The following is a 27,702-nucleotide window of genomic DNA, read 5'->3' as shown; positions in this document are numbered from 1 at the left end:
CTGCTTGAGGGGATAATAGGCTTGGAAGGTTTTTGCTAGAGGGTTACTCTGTTCAGGGATGCCCCTAAGCTGGCCCGTGGTTTAAGTGATGTCGTGGCAGCTTGTCTGCTTTCTCCCGTCTGAAACCCAGGGGGAAAAATAAAATGATCTTTTTTTCACCCAAAACCACAAAGATCAGAGAACTGGCTAATCTGTGTGTTTGCTTTTTTCCTAGGTGCGTGTTACTATGACGCTAACCAGTCGATGTACGTGTTTGGTGGCTGCACGCAGAGCAGTTGTAACGCCGCCTTCAACGACCTCTGGAGACTTGACCTGAACAGCAAGGAGTGGATCCGGCCCCTGGCATCAGGTGAGAGGTGGCAGATGTGCAACTCCCCCACCACTTTATTAAAACTTACCGTGTCCCCAGGACTGGCTGATCTGATTCTGTATTTCCCCACATGTTTTATCATTATCTGACCAGTTTTCAAGTGATACCTTTTTTTTTTTTTGCCACAGAACATGTGTGTTCTCTTGCTTGCAGCACTGCACTGAGTTGTTTCTCTTTGTCTGGAGCAGCTTCTTAGCACTGGTTCGTGCCACGCGGGATGAGTGACACTTATCTGCAGCCACGAGAGCCTGCGGTGATAAGAGTTGCTGTCCCAAAGCTGAGATTTTTTTTTTTTTTTTTTTTAATAACTTTGATAGCTGCCACTTCAGGTATTTTGAGGAGTGGAGGAGACATGCCCGTGCGGGCTACCCATAGCAACCAGGAGAGCGTGGGAAAACAGGTACATTCCTGCAGTCCACGCGCGCTGAGCAGGGCAGGAAAACACCACAAATTATTTCCCACAGTTTTTTGTATTCAGGATGTCACACACAGCACACTTGTTTTCCATATATTTCTGGATTTGACAAAAATAACTTTGATAAAAGCAGAATTGGGGGAAGCTCTTGAGGGGTTGGTATTAAGCTAGCCATTTCAGCAAAAGCTTTACATTTAGCTGAGAGTAGGAAGAAGAAAAGGAGCTCAGCATCCACCAAGCGCTCCTTGCTGAATTTTCTGCATGGGTGCAGACTCCCTCTGACCCTGCTTCATGTGTTCTAAGTATTGTGGATTACTCAGTTATTGTTTAAAGTCATATTTTCTTGTCTGCAACTTTTTTTCTTACATGAAGTCCTCCAAAATCCAGACGTTTCTGCGTAGTGGTGTTATCTGGGAATTGGTCAGATGTTGCTTTGAAATGTTAATGTGTAACTTGGTGCGTGATGACTGCTATCAAGCAGATACCAGTCTCCACAACTCTTAATATTTTGATTTGATTTTTGCATCTGCACATCCACTGTATGATGCCTACAGGTGAGAATTAAGTGGTCCTGGACTTAAAATGGAGGAAGAAAAAAAGCCATAGCCTATATATGTGTGTGGAAGCCAGCTCTCAGTCTTCCTCCTTCCCTGCCGTAGCACTTTTCCTCTGCTCAGGGGTGGAGAAGAGGCCATGGGTAGCATAAACAGGATACCGGGCGATGCAGACCTCTGTTCTGACCCAGGACATCCATTCTTGCAGCCCAGCGAGTTCTTCCGTCGGATTGAATGCAGGGCACGACTTGCAGCCGCGTTAACGAGTCCAGCCGCCGGCACCCAGCTCTGCTCAGTCACACTCTTGGTATTTTGCAAAGTCAAATTCCCACTGCCTTACTAACAAATAACACTTTTAAAAGAACGAGTCCTGTGGGAATATGTGTCAGAGTTAAGTCCCATGGGAAGATCCCCTGAGGAGATATTTCTGCATGCTGTCATGAGCGTATGTAGTGAGATGGGATCGCAACTGAAACTTCAGGCACTCTCACCGAACAGAGAGCGCTCTTGTTCCTCGGTCTTCAGAGGGGATGAGTCACCCCGCGCTTGTGCCGGTGGTAGTTTCTTACACATAGCTGCTTTTTTTTTTTTCTGGTGCCCTTAACCCGAGGGTTGGCACCCGCTGCCTGGGAAAGAATAGTGACTGGAGGGGGCAAAAGCAGAGAGCTTTGAAACTTGGAAGTCAGATGTAAATAAGGCAGGAGGTTTGGGTTCTTTTTTTTTTTTTTTTTTTTAAAGAAGAGCTGACATTGATTGATTAATGCTTACTGTGTGTGCGGCTGAGGAGGAGTTCCCACACCTGGCCCTACGGACTCTGTAGGGTAGGTCTTGCTCTAGAATAAGATGGTGGCTTTTCCACAAGGCCAGTTCTTGCTCAGAGAGGTTTGATCGCGCTCTGCTTGTGCCCTCGTTAAGCACGGGCATCTTATCTAATTTATCTAATGAAACCTGGGTAGAGCTATCTAAAGGGAACAGGAGTGTGGTGCCAGGGCCGTGCTAAATGCCTGGGACACGGCTCAGATGAGCTGAAACAACTTCATCCCCCTCCCCTCTCTGAAGGGCTTTTCCAGGAGAAAACACCCTTTTTTGTTGTTGTTTGTTCATACCTGTTTTCGTTTGGGTTTTCTTACTTGCAGGCATTAGATGACATCAGATCTGAATAATACATGTGCAGCCTGAGCTGCTGCACTTCATCTAGGAGTAAATATTTAGCCTTCAAAGAAATAATTGGCCCGTGTTTCTTTAGACTTGGAGACGGAGGAGGGAGATAATTGCTTCAAAAAAACCTAATTTTTGAGGTTTCAAAGTATTTTTTTTGCTTAGATCTAAAACAATGGCATTGACTTTCTACTTATTAGGCTGGAAGAGAACAAGAGAGTTAATGCCTTAGCTTTTATGTAGCACTTTTTACCAGTGGGGCTTAATGCTCTACAAAGGAGGGTCTAAGGCAGCAGGATCTCTATTTTAGGAACATGAACAGGAATGCATCTAAACTCTTCTCCCTCAAGCTCTTCTGGCCACTTTGGAGCTACTTTCCACCTCCTCCACTCCCACATACTTGGGAGTCGATGGAGCAGGAGGGGAGTGATAATTAACAGCCTGTATTATGTGGGAAACCTGCAATGTTATCCCAGGGTAGGTGGTCCCTGGGAGGCAGGTGCCTTTCTCCATGTGTTGGGGATGCTTTCTCTGCCTTGATTTGCATAATGAATCTAGGTGCTTCTTTGACTTTTAGCCTATCTGCACAGAGGGGAACCTGGTGGAGGGCTGGAGGTGGTTTACGCTGGAGTCTGTTTATCCAGCTGGAGGCAAGGGTTAGTCTTGACTCCTCTAACTCAAGCTGCAGCACGCTGCTCTAGCAGCGAGGGCACAGGCAGGATGACTTCGGCGGCGATAGTCTTCTGGTGCTCCCCGGGAATGGGCTCTTGTGCAGCTGAAACAGCCAGGAAAGAAACCCAAACCCCTTTGAAATGGAAACTCCCAGGATTTAATGCAATGGGTAAATGCAGGAGCTGCAGGGGTTCCCGTGGTGAGGGCTTCGGTGTGGGGTTGCTGACACCTGGAGTTGGCTAACCCAGGATTCAGCCCTGGATCTGCTGCGCTGGTGGCAGGGAAGGTTTTTTACCTATTTCCATGCAGCTCTGTGAAACACCCTCCCATCTGTGTGTGATGAAAACTGCTGGCAGGTCCTGGGAGAGGCTGCCTTGGCCATCAGCACTGACCCAGGCCCTTTACTGTCATCTGTGTCTCCTTTTTGTGTCATCCTCAAGCTTCAGGGGACAATTTATAGGCAGAATTGAGAGCATATCCCCAGGCAGTCATCCTTCTGGCCTGCCTGTACTATTGCAGACTATGTTTCTGCAGACTTTCTCCCATCCTGTATTTGTTAGTTTATATTCCTCAGGAGCCTTGCACTTGGCCTCTGTCTGGCAGAACCATACACTAAACTGGGAAATACCTTTTTTTAAATCTGAGAGAAGAATGCTAGTAGTTTTGCTCGTGTTCCCGGGGGCTTACAGGACAGAGGTGGAAAGCTTTTCTCTTTAAAATCGAGCCTTTTTCTGTGCTTATGAAGTAAAGAATTATGATATAAAGACCAGGTCTTTGCAGGGAGAGGAATGTTAGCTGAAGTCCTACGGGATCTGTGCATCCTGCCTGTTGTTTCTGCTTTATCATCCTCAGCCAAGTGTGATCCCCCCCCAGCTTTGCTACCATCTTCCTTACAACTACCTGGGAAGGCAAGAGAGCTGGAAAGACCCCAGTCTGCCCCTTGACGCAGTGTGTTTTCCCACTGCCAGGCTGTGATATCCCGCTCTGATATCAGGGGAGTTCAGGAGACTTGTGGCTCCACTTTTCCTGTTTGCTGTGAAAAGGCTCGCTGTGAGGCTGGCCCCACATCCACCCTTCCGCTGAGGGGAGGGGGGGGTAAAACTCCCCAGGACTTGTTTCCTGGTGTTTTTCTCTCCCTGCAGTTATTTGCTGGAAAGATGGGAAGGCTTCTCACCTCTTTCTCAGGATTTCAGGATGAAAAGAGACGTGGAGGCAAAACTCATGTATTAGATGCTCTGATCCTCTCTGTCCATGTTCACAGTGTCAAGACGTAGCCACATCAGAGCAGCTGGTCCTCCCTGCTTTAGCCTGAAAATGAGTAAAGACCTTCAGCCTGAAGTTTGCACTTAAAACCTCTTGGGTAGCCTTAACGTGACACAGTAAGTGCAAAAAAACCCCTCCTGTGTTGGTGGTTCTTGGCTCTGTTCTTCCCCCAGGTCCCCTCCATGCTTTGAGTGGGAGCCACTGGAGTTTGACGATCGGGTTTCCCCTTTTGAGCTGAGGGGAAGGTGCCTTTGATGGTGTTGTGTCAACAAAACTAACAACCCAAAGGAGGGAGGAGAGACTCTGCTGTCACCTGCCCGAGGTGCTTGTATCAGATGTGGTCCCTGTGCGGTGGGAGGCTCTCTTGGCTGAAAGAGAAACCTGCCCGTTAGTTGTCAAGCGCAAGCAGAGTGGTTTGCCCTTGACAAAGCTGTGCAAAAGCCTTGCCCCGAGCCAAAAAAAAAAAAAAAAAAAAAGCCCTGTTCTCATCATCTCCTTCTAGAAAACAGTGGCGAGTTTTCAAAATAGTTGATGAAGTTTCATAACGCTGGTCCTGATCCAGAGTGAGCTTCCTTGTTTGGGGCCTCCTCAGCGATGAGAGCTTTTTGGAGCTCAAAGGAGACGTGAGCCACAGCGAAGGACTGGACTTTCCAAGGAAGGGGCACGGTCATGCAGCTGAGAGCCAGCAGCCATTCAGCCCTCTGCATCCACAAACCGGTGCGACACCTTCACGCGTGGTGTAGATAACTCGCAGGACTTGTGTGTCTGCAGGACAGTCCAAAGGATTGATGGGGTTTCTAAAGAGTAAACAGTTGTTAGAATAGTGGAAACCATCTTGCATTTGGATTTAAAACCTACTCTGTCCAAAGATCTCCTGAGATTGTGCCGATTGTTCGCTCCTTGGTTGTCTTTTGCATCTTCCTCTTTCTGCATAGCAGTAACCAGCTGAGACTTGTTACTGAAATACTCTGCCCTGACCTCGTATTGCGATTCTTCTGTTCCCATCGCAGAGTGACTTGCCTTGTGGTAACGTAGCGAGTGATCTAAGGCGCATCCTTGCTTGGGGGATTAAAAAAGAGAAACCTGCCAAATCTTGACCTGACCATGCCGATAGCCTCTCTAGAGCAGCATTTCTCAGTCCGTGGACTGCTGCCCGGTCCCTGAGACACCATTTGCGAGATGTTTCTTAGCAAAGCAAACACGTTCCCATCTACGCAAGGAAGGAAACTACGAGAAGCAGGTTTTGAAAATAAACTCAAAATTTAGCCCAACTCATTTCCACTTACAGCCCTTGAGGGCTGCAAAATGGTCTTTGTGTACCCATGTGTGTCTGAACTCAGTGTGATGTTGAACGGCCCTTTTTAATTGAAGGCACGCCTAATTTTTATTAAAAAAGTTGGGATCACCTTGAGCACACTGTAGCTGCTGGCCTCCTGGGAATCAAAAGGAGTGAAAAGCTGATACCTGGCACTGAATAACGTCTCTAATTATGACTGCAGCTACTGGCTGTGGGTGTCTGATACTTCAAAGTAGAACAGGTTAATGAAATGGATGGAAATCCCTTGCAGTACGTATGGTGTCTTTCTGCTGTTGTAGTATTGAACAAAGCCTGGAAGAGAGGAAAGCTTTTCTCCAGCTTTTTTCCTGATCTGGTTTGTTTCCTCCTTATTGTCCTTTGAGTTTAGTAGCAGTAGGGTGTATTTCTGCCTTCGCAGAGCTAAAACTTTCCATCTTATTAAAAAATCCCTGACTTTCCCACCATGATCAAAATGCTCTTTGAGCCCTCAAGCCCAGGATGACGTGACCCCAGTGGAAACTCTGCCTTTATTCTGGTAAGTCTGCTGCCTGACTGGAGCTTGCTTATCACGCAGCTAATTTCTGCCCTTCTGAAAGAAAAACATGAGTTTCTGGGCTTTGTTCTGTGGCATCCTTTGGGATGGATGCTGTCATAGCACAGGTTGCTTGGAATTGCTTTCTCTGATTTAAATATATTGAGTTTTTTCCCCTCTTTGGGCTCACAGGGTTTACAAGGAGTTGAGTTACCACTCCTGCAAGGTGGTTAATAGCCTTTGGCAGCTGTATTCTCCAGCCTGGTGTTGTCTTGTCAGGCTGGAAGTGACAAGGAGCACTGAAGGATGAAGCCTTTCTGAGATTTAAGCTGCGGTGCAGAAATGAAAAGGCGAAGTGCGTCTTTTGAAAAACAATCCCAGTAACTAGAGAAATCTAGCTGGCAGTGCATACAGAAATGGTGCAAGGCACAGTGTGCTGAGGTCTTCCTGTTGCAGGTATGTGGGGCAGTAGCCTGCTGCTCCCCGGTGAAAACTGCATCTGTGCAAACCTTAAACAATTTATGTTGCAAAACACAGTGTTGCAGGGAGTGGAAGCTGGGTTTGCTGTGTTTGGAAACGGCAGGCTACGCCTTGCTCTCCAAAGGAAAGAACATCCTTGAATATGGAGTTTAAACTTCATTATTGCCCTTCCAGAGAGCAAGCCCAGAGCTTGTTTGGCAGGCTCTGAGCTGCGGCTTTGTGGAGCTTGGGTCGGTCCCTTGGTTAGGCTGTGCAAGGCAGACAAGATACTAATTTGTTCCTTTCTTCACTTGGGTAGTTTTGCAAAATGTCTCTAATGAAATCTGTGTTATTAAATATGAAATACTTCGAGGGCAAGAGATGAAGAATCAGCAGGTGAAGGTTTGGGGGGGGGTTGGTGGGTTTTTTTTTTGTTTGGGGTTTTTTGTTTGTTTTTTTCAAAAGCTGCAACGCCTTGTTGGGGAAGCACTGCTTGTGCATGGAGGACTGGTTTCTAGGATATTAATCCATCGCTGTTTGTGTTCAATAGGATTGCTCTGCAGCAGCGATTAGATGCCTAACCTGAGTGGGTTTAGGTTTACAACACACATCTACCCTCCCTTTGATTTGCCAGGCCCTGTCCTCCTCCGTTCTCATGGCCTCTCTGGCTGTTTGCATTTAACCTCTGCAAGCTTTTTGTCATCTGGATCCGTCGTCTTCTGAATCACGCTCATCCAGCATTGCTTGTTGTGTGCCGGGTAGTTCTTGCCCCTCGGGATGGACAGCCTACCAGGACTGACAGCCAGGGACACAGAGGTAGAAAACACACATGCAGTGTGCTGTTTGCAAGAATCTGTCCTGAATGCAAACGACTTTGCTGAACCAGGCAGGAAAAGCCAAAAGAGTCTCTTCCTCTTCCTGGGAGTCTGCACAGCTCTTGGAGGCTTTCTGCCTGGGAATCTGATTCGTACAAAAAAAAGGCACCTGCTTGGGGAGCTCAGTCACTGAAATGCTTCAGAAGTAAAGCCCTTAAATTCTTTAGCTGGCCGTCGTGATGGGAAAATGGATGTGGACTACCCCCGCCAGGGTGAAAAATAAACCTGTGCCTCCTATTCTTGAGCACTGCATCTGAAAACCGTCTCGCTGCGGGGCTTCCTCCATTCCTCTTTCCCCAGATTGTGCCAGGCTGCAGCCTGCCCCTTGCCCCAGCTGGTGTTAAGTTATTCTTATCGGTGCCCCCGAGCTGGGTTCCTGTAGCATTTCCAATCGCTTCCAATATCCACAGAGGTTGTAAAGTCACTCCAGAACTTCGTTCCTCTCTTACAGCTTGAGGGTGGGGAACAGAGTCTGTTCGGCAATTAAAATAAAGAGTGACTGGTCCTCACCTTGTCGGCAGGGACACAGGGATGCTGCTGCCGTTGTCCCTCCGGCATCGGCGTGTGCAGCATCGCAGGAATGCAGCGCCGGAGGCGGGCGGGAGCCGCTTTGAAGAAGCCAACCCGCCTGCACATGGAGGTGGGAACGGGCCCAGGACTCGGGGCCGGCGGCAGCAGGGCTGGCTTGCATCTCACGAGCTGTGGCGGTGGTGCTGAGACTTGGTAAAGATGGTTTTACATCGGCAAGCCAAAGCAACTGGTGGCTTCTCTCTCCCGTTCCCGGTATTCTGTGATAGGTGGAAGTTCGGCAAATTTTTATCGGCAGATGAAACGTGGGGGGAAAACAGTCCCTGCCGTGGGAAATTAATTCCTCGAAGTGATGGTTTGCCTGCTTTCGTCAGCAGGTCAGCGAGGCATGTCTCTCTGACCGTGACACTTCCGCAGGGAAAGATGCTTTACCCCTTGGATGCCATCCTGTCCTGCTTCGGATGGTTTGGCCCGACGTGGTAGGAATACGGAGGGAAAAGTTGCAACAGAGGAGGCTGGGAGAGAAGTAGCTCAAAGGGAAATGGATGTTTTAAGCGATGATTTGGTTTTCCTCTTGGCTCAGCACAGGTCCAGGGACTTGCGGTTCCCTTTAAGGCAAGGGAAGAGCTGGGCATCTGTATGTTGATGCAGAAATGGAGTCAGGCAGGAGGAGATCCCATGCATTCATTCATCCTTGAGCCCGTGGGGTTTTGTTTCAGTCCGTAGGATTCTGCATCTCTTCAAGGTCTCTGACGTGCAGAGCTTGAGGCTCTGTGTAGGCTGCAAAAAAAAAAAAACAGCCCTGAAAGAAGGGAGCTGGTTTTTTCTTTCCCTTCCCTGTTGCACTCCACAGCTTGCTGGCTGCCACCCCTCCTTGCTCGTGTTCGAAAGGAGACACCCAGCTGGTCAGAAGATCTGCCAGGAGCGCTTGCTCAAATGGGAGCTGGCACCGTTGCCGCGGTAAAACCAGCAAGCCTGTGCATCTAATAGAGCAAGAGACTTGATAAGTAATGGTTTTGGTAATACTCTTGTCTCCTGGGTGATTAGAGGTAGAGGGTTTTATTCAGGATCCACCTGTATGGCATTTATCTCTCTTGCAGCTTTCTTGTATGTGGAACAGCCACTCTTAAGACACTATCGGCACGAATCAAGCAGAAAGGCATGAAAAATAGTTTGTTGCTTTAACCTTGTCAGATTTAGATTCTGAGAGAGAAGCTCCCAGGGTGCAGATCCCTCCAGAGATTAACGGAGGAATTTTTCCCACTATTGCCTTTATCAGCCTCCGGGACGGATGTGGAGAATTTTTAGCCTCCTTGGGTCCCGTTGGCGATGCACAAAGGTGGCCTTGAGCAGGGCCGGGGCGGCTGGCCTTCGAGGGCTGGCTGATGCACACTGCTTTTCAGCATCACCGGTAGTACATGCTCATTTTAAACATGACCCTCAGGCCATCTGAAAAAATTGCTGACAAGCACGCTATACCAAAATTGGGGAAAACTATTTGCAGCCTTGTTGGTAAATAAGAACTCCATGATCTGCAAAAATAGGTTTCTGGGGTTGGAAATCCTTATATAGGCAAATAAGTAGTTGTGTCTTGTTGATGGTGCTGAGCATCCAGTAGATCCCAGTGAGTTTGAAAACTTCTGCGGGTCTCTCACATCTGAGATTTGGGCACCTACTGTTGAAATGATGAGTAGAAATCTCTGTCCTCCAGTACTCCTTCCTCTGCCTCGGAGAGTCAGCACTTGGAGAACGATTTGCCTTTTAACAGTCTCAAAGTGCAGGCCTGTGATCCTTCAAACCAGTACTTCCCTAAGCAGAAGTCAGGGTATTTGCAAGAGATTTTTTTCTTTTTTCTTTTTGCTATAAGGATTTTTTTCCCTTCAGGGGTCTGCCTTCTTCCTGACGCTTGATTTCACAGCCCTGCGGAGAATTTAATTTCTTGTGGATATCCACTTGTCTGAGTTTGGCTGACTTGAGCCAAGGTATTTGCAAGCTGTCGGGAGGCTGTGAAAGCAGCCAAGGCATCTGTGAAACCTTCTATTTTATTTCCTTTTCAGGAAAGAAGGCTTCCAAATATGCAAACGGGTGCCCCAGCCACACATACGGGTTGTTTACATTGGTGTTGTCTCAGATATAATTAATGTATTGCACCAGAGAGGAAGCCGATAGCCTGAACCGGCTCCTGCCTGGGGCTGGAGCCATCCCAGACACTGCCCTCAGCGAGAGGCTCCAGAGGTACCGGGGTGTGATGGAGGTTTGGCTGTCCATGAGCTCCACGGTTGTTTTCCATCACAATTCCATTCTCCTCCTGGGTCTGTTGCAAAGCCTCCCCTCCTCGGCCGGTACGTTCACCTTCGAGGGCAGCTCTGTTTCGGAGTCTGTGAAGTAAAACCCCGCTATCCCAGGGCTAGATAAGTCTCATCAGCTGGGCAGGAGCCTTGAGGAGCCTTGGGAGAGATCCTGCTCGGAGGCTTTGGGCAGGCTGTGCTGACACCTATCGGCAAGAGCTCCTTCCAAGGCACCCCAGCCAGCCGGCACGTGTCCCGACGCGAGGTTTTCCTTCTTGAAGCTGATGCTGCTGTTCGGCCTTTGCCTTAAGGACCCCGTCCACCGAGATTACATATGCAATACCTGAGGCTGCAAACGCAATGTTCACCTTGCAGTATACACCCTAGCCAGCACAATGTGCTTTCAAAGACTAAATCTTCGCACTGCGTAGCCTGATTTTACATCTTTCACAAAAGCGTCTGCTGCAAAATCTCCTTAAATCTGGTAGGCATGCGGAATGACGAAGCACTAGCTCATGCTTGTCTGCAGTCCAAAAGGTGAATATTTATTCCTGACATTAAATATTTAGCGAGTTTGGCATTAAGCGCTGGATTTACTGGAACAAGGGAGAAAAGCGCACTCCTTGTGTGAACAAAGCACAGTACAGGAACCGATGGCTTGAAACTTAAGATAAGGGGGAAGATAGCAAGTGAGGGAAGGGCTGGTTAAAAGGAAGATGCAAGGAGCTGGACTGAATATCTCTTTGTGTGATGTACTGGGGCTTTCAGTAGGTAGATGTCGGGTTTTCAGTAAGTAGTTGCATTTTTCCTTGAAGCAGATTTTGAGGTAAGCATAGCCCTGCTTTTCCCAACACCGAGTTTTTTGCACTTACTCAGGCAGACTTTTCTGACTGTGCCCACAGGATGGTTGAGGTTTTTTTAGCCCCCTGGTAGCTATAGCCTCACCAAATTACACAGCAGCCATTTCCTGAAACACCAGTAATTTGGGGGTTGTCCGACGTCTGCAGTGCCTCTGCCGCCTCCCTCGTGCTGTGGCAAATGAAACGGGAGCGTGACTTGAGTGAAAAGTGTGGAGCTCAGCAGAGTCGGGGCACGCTCCTCCGCTAACCCACACATACCTTGGTCCCTTCCCTACAATTACCCGGTTATTACGGCGTTGTGTAGTCTGATACAGCAATTTCCATCTCTCCGTTGGCCTCCTGGAGGGAAGAGAAGTCGCAGGAACTGATCAGCCCTTTCTCTCCAAGTGTTGAGCTCTTTAATTAGCATCAGAGCTGTTTTGTGTAGGATGTCAGACTGTTACTCAAATCACTTGAAAGTCTGCAGTGTACAGTATCACTTAAGGGAGGGTAGGGGGAAAAAAAAAAAAAGTATGAAAGCAGAGAGAGGTGGATCACTGGCTGGCGCTTTGATTCCACCCACCTAGAGGGAAAGGCAGCTTTCTTTTGCAACAGCGGCACCCTTTACCGTAGGGCCAAATTTGCATTTCCCAAAACCAGGTGAGGTGATTGCAATGGGGAATACTGGATGACCTCACTGTGAGGAGTACTCTGCACCTTGGAGTAATGCTGCTGGTGAGAATCACTCAGGGCAGACCGCATTGAGGTGCATGAATTGCAGTGATCCTCTTCTGCAGCTATTAAGAGATAAAGGGGGCAAAGCCCCGGGGCGTTCTGGCACTCTTCTGTTGTCACTGTTTGCTCAACTTGCTGTGTAAGGACATTTTTGCCAAGCATTAGCACAGAGTGACTCAGTAATCCTGTTGCACAGGGTTCAGAGGGCACTGCCTCTCCCTTTTCAACAGCTTTATCGGGCTCCGAGTTGTGGCAGGTAAGAACTTCCCAGGCAAAAAAAAAAAAAGAAAAAAAAGACTGTGACATTGCAAAAGCTTGGAGGTGACTTATCCTTCCCGGCGGGGATTTCTGTCTACACCTTGTAAAGATTGCAAGAAACCAGACCTTTGGTTCGACGCCGTGGGTTTGACTGGGCTTGTACTCTAAGCCTGTGTCATTATAGGGTGGAAATTCAACGCTGAGAGTGCGGCGGAAACTTTTTCTGTGTGCAATCATCAGGAGGCCTGCTGTGGTTTGGTTACATACCCCTATAACTTGCAGAAAACCCCTCTGCAATAGTGCACAGATATTTTTCCCCGTTGCTACCTGAGAGCTATTCTGCAGGCAGCAGATGCATGTGCCTGCAAAAGTTTTGTCTCCCTGCTGGGGAGACAAATCAGATCTTGTTCAATTTTTTTCTTAAATTCTTGCAGAGCTGAATTCCTGTCTATTTCCAAGCAAGGAATTTTTTTTTTTTAAGCCAAATTTGAGGGAACACTAAATCACATGTGGCTTTGGTAAGGGAAAATGATACTTTCCTGGCTCTTAGAAAGCTTTAAGGTTTAGGCAGGCCCGGTCAAAGCTGATCTTGAAAACATTCACAATCCCAGTGCCCCATTTTGAACATCTTGGGGGTAAAACCGGGTGAGTGTCAGATGCTGGATCCAAGGCAGCTTGACGAGCGAGTCCTAAATGTCAGGGTTTGACTTAAGGAAGGAGCCTGTGTGCAACATGCCATGGAAATGTCCACTCGTCTCATAGGAGCTCTCCTTTGGTGTCTCCCAAATCCGTCGCTAGTGCTGGGATTGCCGGGGTGCTCGTCCTCGCCTTGTCATGCCGTATTCCGGCCTCTGCACTGCTGCTCACCGGCTTGTCATCTTCCTTTTGTGAAACCTCACAAACTGCTGGCAGGGGAAAAGCTTTCAGGCAAATCTGCAGACTGCTGTGGAAAAATCCTGGCTGGCCTGGGTAGCAGAGGGTTTTATTAGATTTTCCTTCTCTGGTTTCCCTTCCCATTGAAGGGGAAAGATCTGGGGATTTCACGCTGTCGTGCGTGTTTGAAATGGACCTTTCGTGTGATGGAGTGTAGCCTAGGTAATCCCTCAGCTGGGGTGGGTGATGATGCTGGGGTGGCTGAGGTTTCCAGGTTAGGACCCATGATTTTGGCATCTTTAAGTCCCTGCCAGCCTAAAAGCCGGGCTAAGAAATCCAGACTGAGCAATCAGGCCGGCTGCTGCTGGTCCGTCAGAGGCAGCGCAGGAGGTTTCACCCTCTGCCAAGCCTTTGGGGAGAGCACAAGCTCTGTTTCACATGCCGCTCCCCTGGAGATGCACATGGTTTAAAACAGCAGCAGGGTAGCCGGCTCCTCCCGCCAGGAAGGATTGGAGACTGGGGCTTTTGTAAGTCAGAGTGCAGCAAGTCCTTTCAGTGTCATTTCTGCTGTGACATCTGACAGCTGGGTCAATTTTTTTCCTTTCTTAAAAGGAGCTTGCTTTTTACCATTGCTTTTTGATTCTTCCTAAGCAACACAAACTCCTCGGGGTGAAATCCCACAAATCTTTTTGTTCTTCAGCAGATGGGTTATGCTAAAACACTCTGGCTTCGCAGAGGTATAAACCATTTGGGAAACACCAGCACGGGTCACCAGCAAATGTTGCTTTTTGTACCTGACTATGCAGGTTCAGCATCTCCCTCTGGCTTTTTTTCTTTGGGATTATAATGTGCTCTGCTGATAATATACCCACCAAATTAAGCGCATCCTTGTGATGGGATGTAATTTGTTGAACAAATGTAATTTGTTCACAGGGAGAGGCCGGCTTTGGCAGGCAGCTGCCGTGTTTCCAGCGTGGCTTGAGCCGCAGCGGAGCAGGACCATTGCCTTGCCCCTTGTTTGGTAGCCCCAAGCCCTTCCCCAGGACGGTTTCCTATGCCTTTGGTGTGCAGATTGTGGGCAGCTTTTGAACCTGGGAGCTTGGCTTCCTTTGCACATTGAAATCCACTGGCTGCTGGACAAGCTCACTTCAATTTCTTGGCTTTGAAACTGGAAACACGGCTGTGGGCCTGGTTTTGCTTATCCTGTCATTTCATGACAAATTCAAATCGGCTGGCGATGACCATGGTCAGCTCTCCAGAGCTGTAGCATTGTCTCTTGCTGGAGCTAAGGCAGCTTGAAAAATCCATCAGATCCAGCATTAACGGCCCCTGATTGCTATTAGCAGCTCTCATCTCATCTACCTCCAGAAATCTGCTGTAATAAAATTCCCCAAAATGTATCCCTTTGACACAACCCCAGAACTCGTTCCGTATCTTAACCTTGCCCCCGAGATGGTGCAATCCCTTAGCTCTGCTTCAGCACATCGCTTTTACAATTCTTCCCAAACAGTATTGATCTGAACTGATGCTTTCATCTGGTAATCCCATCAAATAGGGCACTGCGTGATTTATTCCCCCCCCCCCTTCGTTTTTATTTCAAGCTCCACTTGGTATTCATTTTTGGAGTCGCTCGAGGCTGCGCCTGCTGTAGGTAAAAGGCTGGTCTGGAAATTCATGTTACACGTGCCCTTACAGCCAGGTTTTTCTTTTGTGGTCGCTGAGCTCTGCATGTGCTGCTCCAGTTGCATTAGAGGGCTGACTAAATGGGCTTTAAAAAATGCTTACAAGGACAGATCCTAAATAGATAGCATCCAGAGTTCGTGTCAGAAGCCATCGGAGGCTCGCATTTCTCTTCCAAACATCCGTGGAAGCCGGAGATCTTTATTTGTTTGTTTTTTGAAAAGTATGTATCTGCATTGCGAGCCAGGAAAATTCATCAACTGGAAAAAAAATAGCTCAGACCAGCTTTTAGCTCCTCATCCTGACTGAATAAACAGCATCAGCTGTAAAGAGACATTGCCTTCTATGTTTAGGAGTAGTTAATTGTGCTACACCCTCAGCATGCTTGAATTTTTATCCCCAAGGAAAGATAATCTGATACCGGGCTGGATGGTGTTATCAGGGTGTGGAGCTTAGAAACCCAGCCAGGAAGAGTCCTCTACGCTCTGACCAAGGGAGCAGTTGAAACCAGCACAATTAGCTAACGATCCTCTTCTGCAGGCCCTTCAGTTCCTGGTGAGGAACAGAAGCCGTTTCATTTGCGGAGAGGAAGAAGCCCTCCCATGTCAAATACATTCCTGGGAGTCTTTGAAATGCCGCTCGGCACCTCTAAAGAGCTGGGACTTTGAGCAGGTCCTTACGGGGCCCCACGTAATTGAGCCGTGTCCCTTTGATGTCCCTGCTGCCGTCCCTGCGCTCCTCCGCATACTTGAGACCTGAAGTCACAAAGGCTGCCAGTCGCCTTCGCCCGGGCAGGGCCGGCGTTGCTCTGTCTCCCTCGAGATGCTCCTGCCCTTCCCGGGGACGGTGGCAGCAGCGCCCAGCAGCTCTCCCCCGCTTTAGAGATAAACAGTCTTAATTCTCCAGGTTTCAGCCGCTCTTTGTCCGCGGGTTTCTACTCGGACACGAGATCGCTGAAGCTCTCTCTGGCACGAGCAGCTTGTGGTGAGTCTTTTTACAGAGAGTATCTGTAGATATCCCAACTGTCTGCCTGGAAGAGGGTGTTTGAGAGGCCAGCTCTTCTTTGACTTGGGAAATTCAGATTTTTTTCCTGCATTGCAGAATGCAACTCCGCTCATTGACACCCATACAACATCCAATAACAGGCCAAGCTTCCTGAAGAACCAGGACTAGCCTCTGCCCTGGGCTGTTTACATGTTGTTGACTCATTTGGGAACCATCTCGGTGTCTGAGGCTGGGGTTGACCTTAAGGTTGCAGCAGTAGGAGGGTAACTTCTCTCACTGCACCATCCCAGACCTTTCTGAGCAAATCACTGATCTGTTTCTCCATCCTGGGGTGACTCTAGCTAACCCTCTTTGTTTAAAGATAAGCCCTTTCAAACCCAGCACCTTTCACCCCATGCTGCTCTGTGGTGTCCTCAGTGGAGAAGTCCAGCCAGCTTATTCTCTGCAAGTCAGGCAGAAATCAGTCTACTTGGTGATGCCAAGCTTGAGAGAGCAACTTTATGCTCTGCCGGCAAAATAGTTAGGCTGGAAACTTGCTGGTGTGGATTAATAAATTGCACAAAGGCACTGAATGAGCCAGAAAAACTGGAATTTGGGAACAAAGAGTAACCAAATGTGACACTCTTCTGGCACCCGCATCTTTAAGGAGACCTTGGGTATAGCTCTGGCCATGCTATATATGTGCCACAGCACAAGAATTGTTTCCTGCACAAATTTATTCCCCTTTTCCCCCATAGCCATATACCTGAGAGCAGCGGCAAAATGTGCTTTGTCCCCAGAGAAAGGCTCAGGGACCCTGGGGCCACCTCCTCTGCGTCTGGCCAGGGGTTGCTTTTTGGCTGGGCTCTGACCACCCCACCACCTGGAACCCATCGCGATCGAATCGCTTTTCTCAGCTGCAGCATCTTAAAATAACTGCTCTGGTTTCTTTTAAAAATAGTCTCTGTTCTGCATGTCATTACCTGCTAAAAATGTTTCTCCGAGTCCTATTAGGACATCGGAGGAGAGAGGTCGGTTTGGTGTATCGGCCTTTTTGGAGAGGGTGACGGTGCTTCTGCGTCCACGTGTGCAGCCGTGCCCTTGGGCTGCCCCCGGCTCCCGCAGCTGGGCACGCGCATCCATGTTTTTCGGGTGATGTCTTTGTGATTATTTTGAAAGTGTGACCGCAGAGGTGGAGGAATCTGCCTGGTGCCGGTGCCGGCCGCGGGCAGGAGGGTATTCAGACACGTCAGCCCTGGCTGGAGAGGCTTTAGCCTTTCTTAGGAAGCAATTCAGCGCCTAACACACCTGCAAGGTAGCGACACAGCACCTCTGGCTGCTGGAGCAGGCAGGGTTTGTATTTTTGCAGCGGACCGTGGCCGATTCCCTGACATAAGTTCAAAGGGATCCCAGCCTTTGACAGCTGCCCTCGCAAAGGGGCTCTTTGCATTGAAGCTGCTCTTGCTCCGAGCTGGTTAAGGAGCGCTGCGGTGGCCGGGGCACAGACTTGGGGCAGCGGGGTCAGCGGTGGATTGAGAAGCGAGCTCGGCGCTTTGCTACGCTGCGGGGAAACCTTCAGCACGCCCGGCAGCGTATCGCGACGGCGCCGAGCCCAGGAGCTCGTGTCATCTTGCTTGTGCGTGCACCGGTCCTGCTCGGGAGGTCCCTGGCCCCTGCAGAGCCCTTTGAGCCTCAAACAAGCCAAGCAGAAAGTCTCTTCGTAACTGGTAGAGGAGCGCTTCATCCTGCGGGCTCGGGGAGCGACTGTTAATTCACACAGCCGAGCGTTTAGGGTTTCATCGTGCCGCTTGACAAAAAACGGGGTTCGGTGCACACTGCTGCTCGTGAGTGCCCAAGTGATCTGCCACAAGCGACTCCGGATGCGTTAGGATTGGTATTCATTCTCTCTCCTTCCTTGGGGAGAAGTTACTAGGTATTTGAAGGTAATTATTGCTTTTATTCAGTGCTAAAGCAATAATTTCAAGGGATACATTCGAAAGCTAGCAATTTCCTGCCAGTGAGTGACAGATGTTTTGCCATACATGAGATGTGCTTTCAGGCTCCTACTAATTACGATGACACAAATTGGCAGTAGTTTTCTTCCCAGGCTCCCAACTCTAATTTTGCCTTCTTTTCTGATTTTTTTTTTTTTTTTTTCCAAAGGTGGAGTCTCCGTGTTGTCACACTTCAATGAAACTGATGCAGAGTTCGGCACTTGTGCTCAAGCGTGGCTTCCTAACCTTCCCCTTTTTTATCCCTGCCCAGGTTCATACCCCTCGCCCAAGGCTGGGGCCACGCTGGTGGTCTACAAGGACTTGCTTGTGCTTTTTGGTGGGTGGACTCGACCAAGCCCTTACCCTCTGCACCAGCCAGAGAGGTTCTTTGATGAAATCCATACATATTCGCCCTCCAAAAACTGGTAAGAGCACATCTGGATTCAAAGCCCAGGCTTTGATCCTGTAAAAATGTGTCTGTAATGCAGCTGGAGGAATGCCGGAGGGTGTCTCTCCGCGCCCGCCTGGGAAGCTGTGCATGGTCCTGGTTTCCTAGGTGTGTCTAATCGTGGTGTGTCTGCGATGCTTTTACTGAAACAAAACAAAACAAAACAAGCCAAAAAACCCCAAGAGCACACCGGAGACGTGGGCACACTGCTGTCTGGCATCTCTTGGGTGGTGTTTGCTTCCGTATGGCTCTCAACTTATACCTAAAATATGCCAGACTCCCTAAGCGTTCCCATCCAGCCAGGTGGGAAATCTGGATGTGAAGGGTTTAAATGCTTAATCGATTTGGCTGCAAGACAGTGAGGTCTTTGAGGAAAGGAGGAGATAAAGCCTTAACTCCTGGAGTTCTGGTTTTTAGCAATGGTCCAAAACTCAAGCCACTGTTGGCCCTTCAAGGGAGATGTGATAAAGCAGGTGTCTGCACCATTTCAGTAAACTCTCTGCCTTTACAGCTCCTGGACTCTTAATAAAGAATCCAGCAGTGATCGCAGAGATGGCAGGAATTTTCCCTTCCCCTTTAAAACACCATTTGGCTGGTTTTAGACCAGGCTTTCTCACTGAAGCTCGTGTGTGAGAAAGGAGCGAACGCTGTATCAAAGCGGTGATGGTTCCTACTCCTCTTTCATTGAGAACTTCTCATCCTCAAAAGTGTCAATTATCCAATGCACTTTTGGGCAATGTCATTAGAATGCTGTAATTAAACCACGTTATAAATAATTCAGGACGAACTTAATTGAAAGGGGCAATATTTCCAACTTGGCCATATGACTTTGTCATGCTTTAAAAATGTTTAGCACATTAGTATTTCTAATTAGTTTCATTATTATTTGGATCTTTGGAGGTTTTCCCTGAGGTTTGCCTCTGTAACATGTTCTTGAGGACTTCGTTGGCCCCTGGGATTTTTTTTTTTGCCATTCATCCAACGCTTTCCTTTCCAACCTGATGGTGAATGTCTTCCTCCCTCTTTCCCTAGGTGGAACTGCATCGTGACCACCCACGGCCCCCCTCCCATGGCAGGACACTCCTCCTGTGTCATCAAAGACAAAATGATCGTCTTTGGGGGTTCTCTAGGATCTCGACAAATGTAAGTCTGGGGTGAGGGTGTCTGGCAAGTGCTCCTGCAAGCCAGGAGCGTGTTGTGGTGGTCCCAGGGTAGCTCATAGTGTTTTGGAAGGAAATCTCCAGTGGGTTTTGGGGTCTGCCTGCTGCCTTAGCCTACCCTTCACCTCTCCCAGCGAGTCCCCTCAAGGCTCCAGCCTGAAAAAAAAAAAAAAAAACCAAAACAATTCTGCCATAAAACTTGACCCTGAATCCATGTTTCAAATTCCCAGAGGGCCTGCTTGTATTGTCAACGCTTGTTGTCTCGTCCTTGCAGGAGCAATGATGTCTGGGTGCTGGATCTCGAGCAGTGGGCTTGGTCCAAGCCCAACATCTCCGGGCCCAGCCCTCACCCGCGAGGTGGCCAGTCTCAGGTGAGCTCTCCTTCACTAGCTCCGCACCAACACACGCTGCCAGAGATAAACCAGACAGAGCTTAATTTCCAGCTTCCAGGCAGCTCTCAGCAGGTTGCCTGAAAGCTAGTGCCCCGTTTCCAAGTTACCTTTGCAGCCTTTGCCCGACAGGCCCTTGTTTTCCCTAGCCATCTGTTCTGTGAGGCTGCACTTTTAATCTCCCTAACACTTAGGCAGGTACCATGCCGTGTCTTGCACATGACTCAGAACTCTAATGAGCATTTCTAGAAAACAAACTGCTGTTTTAACGCAGCGATCATCCCCCGTGGCACTTAAGATCAATGAAGTGTTATCACAAGATGGTTTGGCTCGAGGCCCTTTTGATTGCTTCGCTCTCCTGATTCTCGGTTCGAGCGACTCTGTATTGTACCCGCTCAAAGCGCGGGTCTGGCAGCGCCTGTTCTGTTGTCTGCCCGGAATGGGGAGCTCGTGGGAGTCACCCAACTTGATGCAGGTGTCTCGGTCACAGTTGGCATCCTTGCCTTCCCTTCATGGTCCCCGGGAAGACGGTTCCCAGTGTGCAGTTTATCTCAGCCGAGCAGAGCACCCAGAAGAGATCGGGTGGGTCATGCTTGAACATGCCTTTCCATCCACTGAAAAGGGAAACTAAGGGACTAGCTCATCCACCACCGGCATCTAACAAATATTGCTGCAAGCATGTGCCCTCCCACACAATCCTTCCACCTTCTCCCTTATTTGAAGAGAGGTGTCGAGTCCCCTGTGCTTTGGCCAAGCTTCAGGAGGGGTAATTGCTCTCCTCTGTAAGAGGAACTGGTTTGCAAGCCATTTGGGACAAGGTAGTGGGCTGAGCCCTGCGTCCCGCTTTGCCTCGGGCCCAGCTAAACTGGCTCTCCATCCCAGCTCCACTCCTCATCCCAGGGTGGACAAAACTCAGCAGCGTCTGCGCGGCTGAGAAGCCGTAACCTGGCTCTGCCTGCGCTCGGAGGCCTTGCCGAAAGCGCCATGAATGGCTTCGTGTCCTTCCCGGTCTGAAATGCTGTTCTTTGTCCCCTCCAGATTGTAATAGACAACGAAACCATTTTAATCCTCGGTGGCTGTGGTGGTCCCAATGCAGTAAGTCTCCTGAGTGGGAGGGGGGGCGGGGGGCGTGGGCATGAACAGCACCCATCTCACTGTAGCTGCGAGCCGTGGGTGCCGGACTGGGGAGAGGGGGGATTCTGCACATTACCCAAGCGGCCTTTTACTCTGGGCAAACCTGGGCACCCATGTGGTAGATTTTCCAGAGAAGCTGTCTAGCTATGGCTAGAGCTGCTTTAATTAAGAAAAAAGCACCCCAGGCGCTGAGGAGCTTGCTGAGGTTAATTGAGCCTCGGAAGAATTAGCCCTGATTTTATACTGGGACAGAAGATGGAGATGAAGGGATTTGTCTGCGGCTGGAGTAGGGTGTAGTCACTGCTGGGCGGTCAGATCCTGATCTGGGTCACCATTCCTCTGCGGCAGCGAGGCACCGCTCCTACCTCTGGTGGGATGATCTCAGCAGCAAACCAGGCTCCTAAATCTCCAACGGGACTCCTAAATCTGTCACGCTTTTCTCCACAGCTGTTTAAAGACGCCTGGTTACTGCACATGCACGCAAACCCCTGGACGTGGCAACCGCTCAAGGTGGAGAACGAAGACCACGGAGCCCCAGAGCTGTGGTGCCATCCTGCCTGCAGGGTACGGAGGCCGTGGGGTCTCTGCTCTCTCATATACATCCATCGACCTTTATTGCCTGCCCAGAATGTTCCGTACCCCCCCCTTATTTTTTCCCCAATACACACAAAGGGTCATCCCGCCATTCTCTAACCTCTTCTCTCCCCTCCTCTTTCAGGTGGGACAGTGCGTTGTGGTCTTTAGCCAAGCTCCCAGTGGCCGAGCCCCGCTGAGTCCCAGTTTGAACTCTCGCCCCTCTCCCATCAGCGCCACGCCGCCCGCCCTGGTCCCCGAAACACGGGAGTACCGCTCTCAGTCGCCCGTCAGGAACACGGACGAAGCTCCCTGCGTCAACGGCCGCTGGGGCACCTTGCGACCCAGAGCACAGAGGCAAACCCCCTCGGGATCCCGGGAAGGCAGCCTCTCCCCGGCCAGAGGGGACAGTTCCCCTGTACTCAACGGTGGGAGTTTATCGCCCGGAGCCACGGCGGCCGGCGGTGCCTCCTTGGACAGCCCCGTGCAGGTCGTATCGCCCGGCACGCCTTCCGCGGCCGAAGGCTTCGACCTAAAAGTGGGGCTCGCCCTGGCACCCCGACGGGGATCTCTGCCCGAGCAGAAAGACCTGCGTTTGGGATCCGTCGACCTGAGCTGGGAGCAGAAACCGGCTTCCATCATCTGCCAGATGGACAGCGTGGAGGGCAGGACTGTCGGCGCGAGCCTGAGGAACCCCCCCGAGCAGACCAACGGCATCCACACGCCGCCCCACGTCGCCAGCTCCCTCCCCGGGGCCGTCTCCCCCGGCGCGCTCCGGAGGAGCTTGGAGGCTGTCAAAGCCCTTTCTTCCAAAGGCTCCTCGGCTTCTGCGGCACTGAGCCCTCCCCTGGCCTCTTCCCCGGGCTCCCCGGGCGCCGAGACGGGCTCCACAGCGCGTCCGGGCTCTACCCAGAGCGAGGGCCACTCCTTACCTCCCATCGCCCGCCGCCTGGGCCACCACCCTCCCCAGTCCCTCAACGTGGGGAAGCCTTTATACCAGAGCATGAACTGCAAACCCATGCAGATGTACGTGCTGGACATTAAAGACACCAAGGAAAAAGGGCGAGTCAAATGGAAAGTGTTCAACAGCAGTTCGGTGGTGGGGCCGCCTGAAACCAGTTTACACACGGTGGTGCAAGGCAGAGGAGAGTTAATAATATTCGGTGGCCTCATGGACAAGAAACAAAACGTGAAATACTATCCCAAAACAAATGCCTTGTACTTTGTGCGAGCAAAAAGATAATGCGGCCCGAGCCCTTCACCGCCATCACCTTTTCCCCTCCCTCCCCACGGCTCTTCCCTCTCCTTCCCAAGCCCTTCCTCTGTCACACAGGCGTTCAAACTGTGAATTAGGGAGCAAGAAACCAATAAAGTCCAAGCAAAACCTCCAGCGCTGCCCCGCCGGTTCCCAGTAAGAGCCCAGTTAAGCAAATGGTGTTTACAGGCGGGGAAGGACCCACACCGCTGTGATCCAAGCCAAGGATTTGGGGTGAGCAGGTAGGGAAATCTGCCATCCACTGTCCTCTTGAGGTTGGGTTGTTTTTTTTTTTTGCCAGGGGTTTGAGAGTCTTCCTATGTCTCCGAAACTCCTTGCGGGATGTGAGTGCAGGTGGTTTTATACAAACAACCCAAATACCGGCAGGCAGGAGGCTGTTAGCTTGTGCGCACTGATTATTTCCATGCTTGACTCCGTAAGGAAAACAACAGCAATACCCCACCAGGAATCTCCCGGTGCTGCAAACTTTTGCTCTACCCAAACACGATGCCTTTTTTTTTTTTTTTTTTTTTTTTTTGCCTCTCACCCCTTTGGCCTGCCAGTCTCATTCCTGTCCTTCATCCAGGACCGTGAGAAGGAAGGACAGACAGGTTTTTTGTATCAAAATGCCAAAAATCTTAAGAATTAGCCAGCTGTTAGCATCCTCCCCTCCCTGCACTGTGCTGGATCAAGCTTCAGGATCAGCCCTGATCCCTCCTGATCAGCAAAAAAAACCTCTAAAAATCCCATTATTCCCCCACCACCCAGAAATGTGGCTGCCACTTCCCTTCTAGACGCGAAGGTTTTGTTTCAACAGCCCCAACCCACTCAAGGCTGAACCAGCACCTTGTAGCCTGGGATCAGGATGGTTTTTTCCAGACAAAATGATGAATATTGGTGAATTTGAGGGGTGTGAGCAGCCCCGATAGCAGCTCCTGCACCTCATCTTTGCACGTGCCTCCTCCTGCAAAGATTAAAACAAATTAAAATCCGAAGGGATTGAACCTGTGCGTCCCTCTGGGACAACCTCCTCCCTTCCCTTTCCCCTCGAGGTGATGCGGGGGGTGGGAAAAATGGGTGGATTCTGCCAGGTTTTGGTCAACGACCTCCAGCACCCAAAAAGGAGGGAACCCTCCCCAAACCGGCAGTGCCATGACGTGGCCCCTCTTTTCCCCTCCCCCTGCTCCCCCCCTCTGTCCCCACTGAGCTTTTTGCCGGTTGGAGCCTTAAATCACATCCCAGCCGCGTGGAGATGGGGAGGGTTTTGCTTCGTCTGCGGCTTTTCCACCTCTGTAAATAAATCCCTCGTTAAATCCAGCCCTTCCCGCTCCATTCCCCAACGTATCTGATTTGTCCAAAGAGAAGGCAAAATGCAGTTTTTACCCCCAGAACCTCAGGAGCACCAAGGGTGATCTATGAAATATATATTCTCCACTTGAAGCTTTGCCGTGGGGAAGGCGGTCGGGGTGTCGGCATCGATTCCCTCCTCCCCTTTGCATGTCCCTTGTCATCCACCCCAAAAAAAAAAAAAAAAGAATCAAAAAAGGGATGGATGCCGCGTCGGCGTTGGGTTGACGTCCTTCTCCTTGCGTGGCGTGTCCCTTGAGGGGCGTTTTCCCAATATTTACGTCGTCTTCATCCTCAACCGGTCCCAAAATCCCCCTAATCAGCCCCAAACCCGCTGAGTGGCCAGGGCTGTCCCTCCTCCGTCCCCGTCAGTCGTGGAAAGGCATGTTCTGCACCATTAATGAGAAATTCAGCCCAAATTTTGACACCTACCCCCACTCCCCCCCCCCGCGAGCCGCTGGTGCTGTGAGCGAGGTGTGTGTGTGTGTGTGTGTGTGTGCGTGTGTCCCCCGCGACTCAGGTGTCCCCCCACATCGTGGTCCCAGGCTCGGCCAAGCAGAGGAATGAAAAGCGATTTTCGGTGATATTTAAAAACTTCTGTACATTTTTTTGAAGGGGGGGGGGGTGTTAATGGGTTCCTCCCCCCCCCCCCCCCTCCCCCCCCAAATCCCGATGAATTTTTAGCAGTTTAACAAATAAAAAGGAAAAGAAACGGATGGTTGGTCCTTCTGGGGAGGGGGCGGGGCGGGGGGGGGGGGGAATGCCGTGGAGGGAAACCCCCCACAAGTTTGGGGGCGAAAGAGGGGAATTGGGTTCTTAATGGGTAAAAAAAAGGCAATGTTTCTACAGGGGGATGTTAGAGCAATAGACAGAGGCGGAAAAAAAGGGGGGCACAAGGTGGGGGGTGGAACGGGAGGGTTCAGAAAAAGGGGGGGGTAGTGCCTGAAAGCGGGGACCCCAAATCCCGCTGGGGCTGGAAATTGGGGATGGGGGCCCCCCAATCCTGCCAGTGCTGGAAAGCGGGGACCCCAAAGCCCGCTGGGGCTGGAAATGGGGGGACCCCAAACCCTATAGAGCCGCCCCCCCACACACCCCCAAGCTACAGGAGCGGGCTGCGCTCCGCGGCTCGCCCCTGCGCATGCGCGAATGGGGGGACGGGCGGGGCGCCCGCGGGGCCACGCCCACCTCGCTGACGTCATCCGGGGCGGAAGCGGCCGCAGGTGAGGCGGCAGGAGCCGCGCCTTAAAGGGACCGCGGGGGCGGGGGGCGGGAAGGGGGGACCCCATGGGGGGGTGCAGAGACCCCATGGAGGGGTGAAGGGGCTCCGGGGGGTGGAGGCACAGGCTCAGAGAACCGGTGGAAGGGGACAGAGACCCCACGGGAGGGTGCTGGGACCCTGGGGGGCGGGGTGGGCGCAGGGACCCCAGATGGGGTGCCGGGGTCTTGGGAAGGGGGGGGGGCGGAGGTCAGAGACCCCATGGGGGGGGATGCTGGGACCCCATGGCGGGGTTCAGGGACCCCATGGGGGATCAGAAGGGGTCACCGTGCTCTCCCAAGCTTTGGGGTGAAGTGACCCCCTCTGGGGAAAAGGCGGCGGGGGGGGGGGGGGGGTGGATCTTCCATGTCCCCCCAGGTTTCGGGGGGCTGATGGCGGCGCGGGGCGGCTCGGTGCTGGAGCCGGGCTGGCTCCTCTCCCCCGCCGGCCGCCCCTACCTGGACTCCATCCTCCAGAAAAAACAGCGGCGAGTGTTCGGTGAGCCCCACCCCCCCGCCCTCCAAAACGGGGTGCCAGCACCCCAAAAAAACCTGACACACACACACCCACCCCCCCCCCTTCACCCCAAAGGTCTGCTGGAGCACCCAGCGCTGCCCCCCCCCTTGGCCGCCCCCACCGTCACCTACAAACTCTTCGTCTCCGGCAAGAGCGGCGTCGGCAAGACGGCCTTGGTGGCCGCGCTGGCGGGGACCCCCGTGCCCCCCGTCCACCACGAGACGCTGGGTACGGTCACAGGGGGCTGTGGGGGGGGGGGCACACGGCACCCCCAGTGTCCCCTGGGGGTGACCCTGCGTGTGGGTGTCCGTGTGTCTCCCCCCCCCCCCCCCAAACCCCAGGCATCGAGGTCACCACCGTGTACTGGCCAGCCAAGCTGCGGGCCAGCGGCCGCCCCGTCATCTTCCAGCTCCATTTTTGGGATTGCGGGGACGGCGCCCTCAAAAAATTCGAGCATCTGCTGCCCGTGAGTTGAAGGGGGGGACACGCAAATTTTGGGGACACACACACACACAGGACCACCCCCCACGATGGGGGTCACCCCCTGGCTCTGTCCCCTCAGGCTTGTAAGGAGGAAGCGGACGCCGTCCTCTTCCTCTTCTCCTTCACCGACCGCTCGTCCTTCGAGGAGCTGCCGGCCCAGATGAGCCGCGTGGTCAACCCTGACGAAGAAAACCTCGTTAGGGTGGTCATTGGCACTAAGTATCCTTCTTGGGGAAGGGGGGGGGGAGCCCTTGGAGGGGTCCGTATCCCCCCACCGGTGGGTTTGCACCCCCATATTTTGCACCGCTTGGCATCTCAGTAGGCTGAGAACATACACACTTCGTTACACTGATGGATTCACAGCTCCCACTCAGGGGGTGTTGCCCCCACCGAGGGGGATTTTTTATGTGTTGGTGTCTCCCTTGACCACGTGTCCCCCCACCCCAAGCAGGTTTGCATCCCTGTATTTCTCACCGGTCAATCCCTTGGTAGGCTGAGAACGTGCACACTTCGTTCCACCGATGGATTGGCAGCTCCTGCTCATTTTTATGAGGTTGGAGGGGGCAGTTTTCAAAGCGTTGGTGTCTCCCTTAACCACTTGCTCCCCCCCACCCCAGATTCGACCTGTCCCCGCAGGCGGACGTGTCGGAGCGGGACGTGTTGGCCTTCGAGGAGAGCTGGGGGCTGCCGGTGCTGCGGGCGGGCAGCGGGCCGGGGGCCGGGGGGGGGCGCGGGGGGCTGGCCCGTGTCGCCCCCCTCCTCGACGCCCTGGTCGAGAGGCTCTGGCGACGCGACCAAATCGCTGCTGGCGTCGCCCCAGAGGGCGAGGGGTCCCCCCCCAGCTGAACCCCCTCTCCCAGGGTGGGATTGGGGGGGCCCCTGCAGCATCAGGAGCCCCTCACCGCAGCCTCAGGCCCCCCTCTGCCATTCAACAGCACTGCCTGGGATTGGGAAGCGAGGGGGGGGGGGGGGAAAGTGGTTTTTGACCAAAATCCACTTTTTTTTCTCCAAAAAGATCTCTGGGTGCCCTGATTCTGTCCAGTTTGGGGGGTATGGGGATTTAGGGCGGGGGGGAGGGGGATTTGGGGAGATGGAGGCTGCTAGAGGGATTTGGGGGGATTTAAGGGGGACTTGGGGGGATTTGGGGTGTTGTGGATCCTGGGGGATTTGGGGTGCTGGGGGATTTGGGGTGATTTTGGGGGTATGGGTGGGTGCTAGAGGATTTGGGGGGGATTTAAGGGGGATTTGGGGTGCTGAGGGCTCCTGAGGGATTTGTGGGGGATGGGGGTGCTGTAGATGCTTGGGGATTTGGGGTGCTGGGGGTGCTGCAGGATTTTGGGGTGCTGAAGTATTTGGGGTGCTTGGGGG

The 27,702-nt window shown here is 51.7% G+C and overlaps 2 protein-coding genes across 5 annotated transcripts in view; both read left to right on the top strand.

Annotated features, from left to right (window-relative positions):
- FBXO42 (F-box protein 42) overlaps positions 1-24,050 on the top strand; it is a 49,181-nt gene extending 25,131 nt beyond the window's left edge. For both annotated transcript variants that reach the window (XM_042794825.1, XM_032991738.2), the window contains exons 4-10: positions 215-349; positions 18,046-18,199; positions 19,255-19,365; positions 19,657-19,753; positions 20,810-20,866; positions 21,353-21,469; positions 21,624-24,050. In XM_042794825.1, the coding sequence (XP_042650759.1) occupies positions 215-349; positions 18,046-18,199; positions 19,255-19,365; positions 19,657-19,753; positions 20,810-20,866; positions 21,353-21,469; positions 21,624-22,721 (1,769 nt within the window). In that variant the 3' untranslated portion in view covers positions 22,722-24,050. The remainder of the gene's footprint in view (positions 1-214; positions 350-18,045; positions 18,200-19,254; positions 19,366-19,656; positions 19,754-20,809; positions 20,867-21,352; positions 21,470-21,623) is intronic.
- A 1,232-nt stretch (positions 24,051-25,282) lies between these two features.
- On the top strand, positions 25,283-27,348 carry CPLANE2 (ciliogenesis and planar polarity effector 2). Of its 3 annotated transcripts, none has more exons than XM_042794668.1 (6): positions 25,283-25,300; positions 25,671-25,833; positions 25,927-26,079; positions 26,193-26,317; positions 26,414-26,553; positions 26,952-27,348. In XM_042794668.1, the coding sequence occupies exons 2-6, from the start codon at positions 25,728-25,730 to the stop codon at positions 27,178-27,180; spliced, it is 753 nt and encodes a 250-aa protein (XP_042650602.1). In that variant the 5' UTR covers positions 25,283-25,300; positions 25,671-25,727; the 3' UTR covers positions 27,181-27,348. The 3 variants fall into 3 exon arrangements, 2 of the variants coding, with proteins under 2 accessions (XP_042650602.1, XP_042650601.1); XR_006165503.1 differs by lacking the exon at positions 25,283-25,300 and adding an exon at positions 26,783-26,887 and having other exon boundaries at positions 25,565-25,833; positions 26,971-27,048; XM_042794667.1 differs by lacking the exon at positions 25,283-25,300 and having other exon boundaries at positions 25,565-25,833.
- The last annotated feature ends 354 nt before the right edge of the window (positions 27,349-27,702 follow it).

The sequence above is a fragment of the Tyto alba genome, unplaced genomic scaffold (assembly GCF_018691265.1).
Source record: "Tyto alba isolate M040663 unplaced genomic scaffold, T.alba_DEE_v4.0 Super-Scaffold_20000042, whole genome shotgun sequence".
Lineage (NCBI taxonomy): Eukaryota > Metazoa > Chordata > Aves > Strigiformes > Tytonidae > Tyto > Tyto alba.
This window is presented reverse-complemented; position numbering and strand designations above follow the sequence as displayed.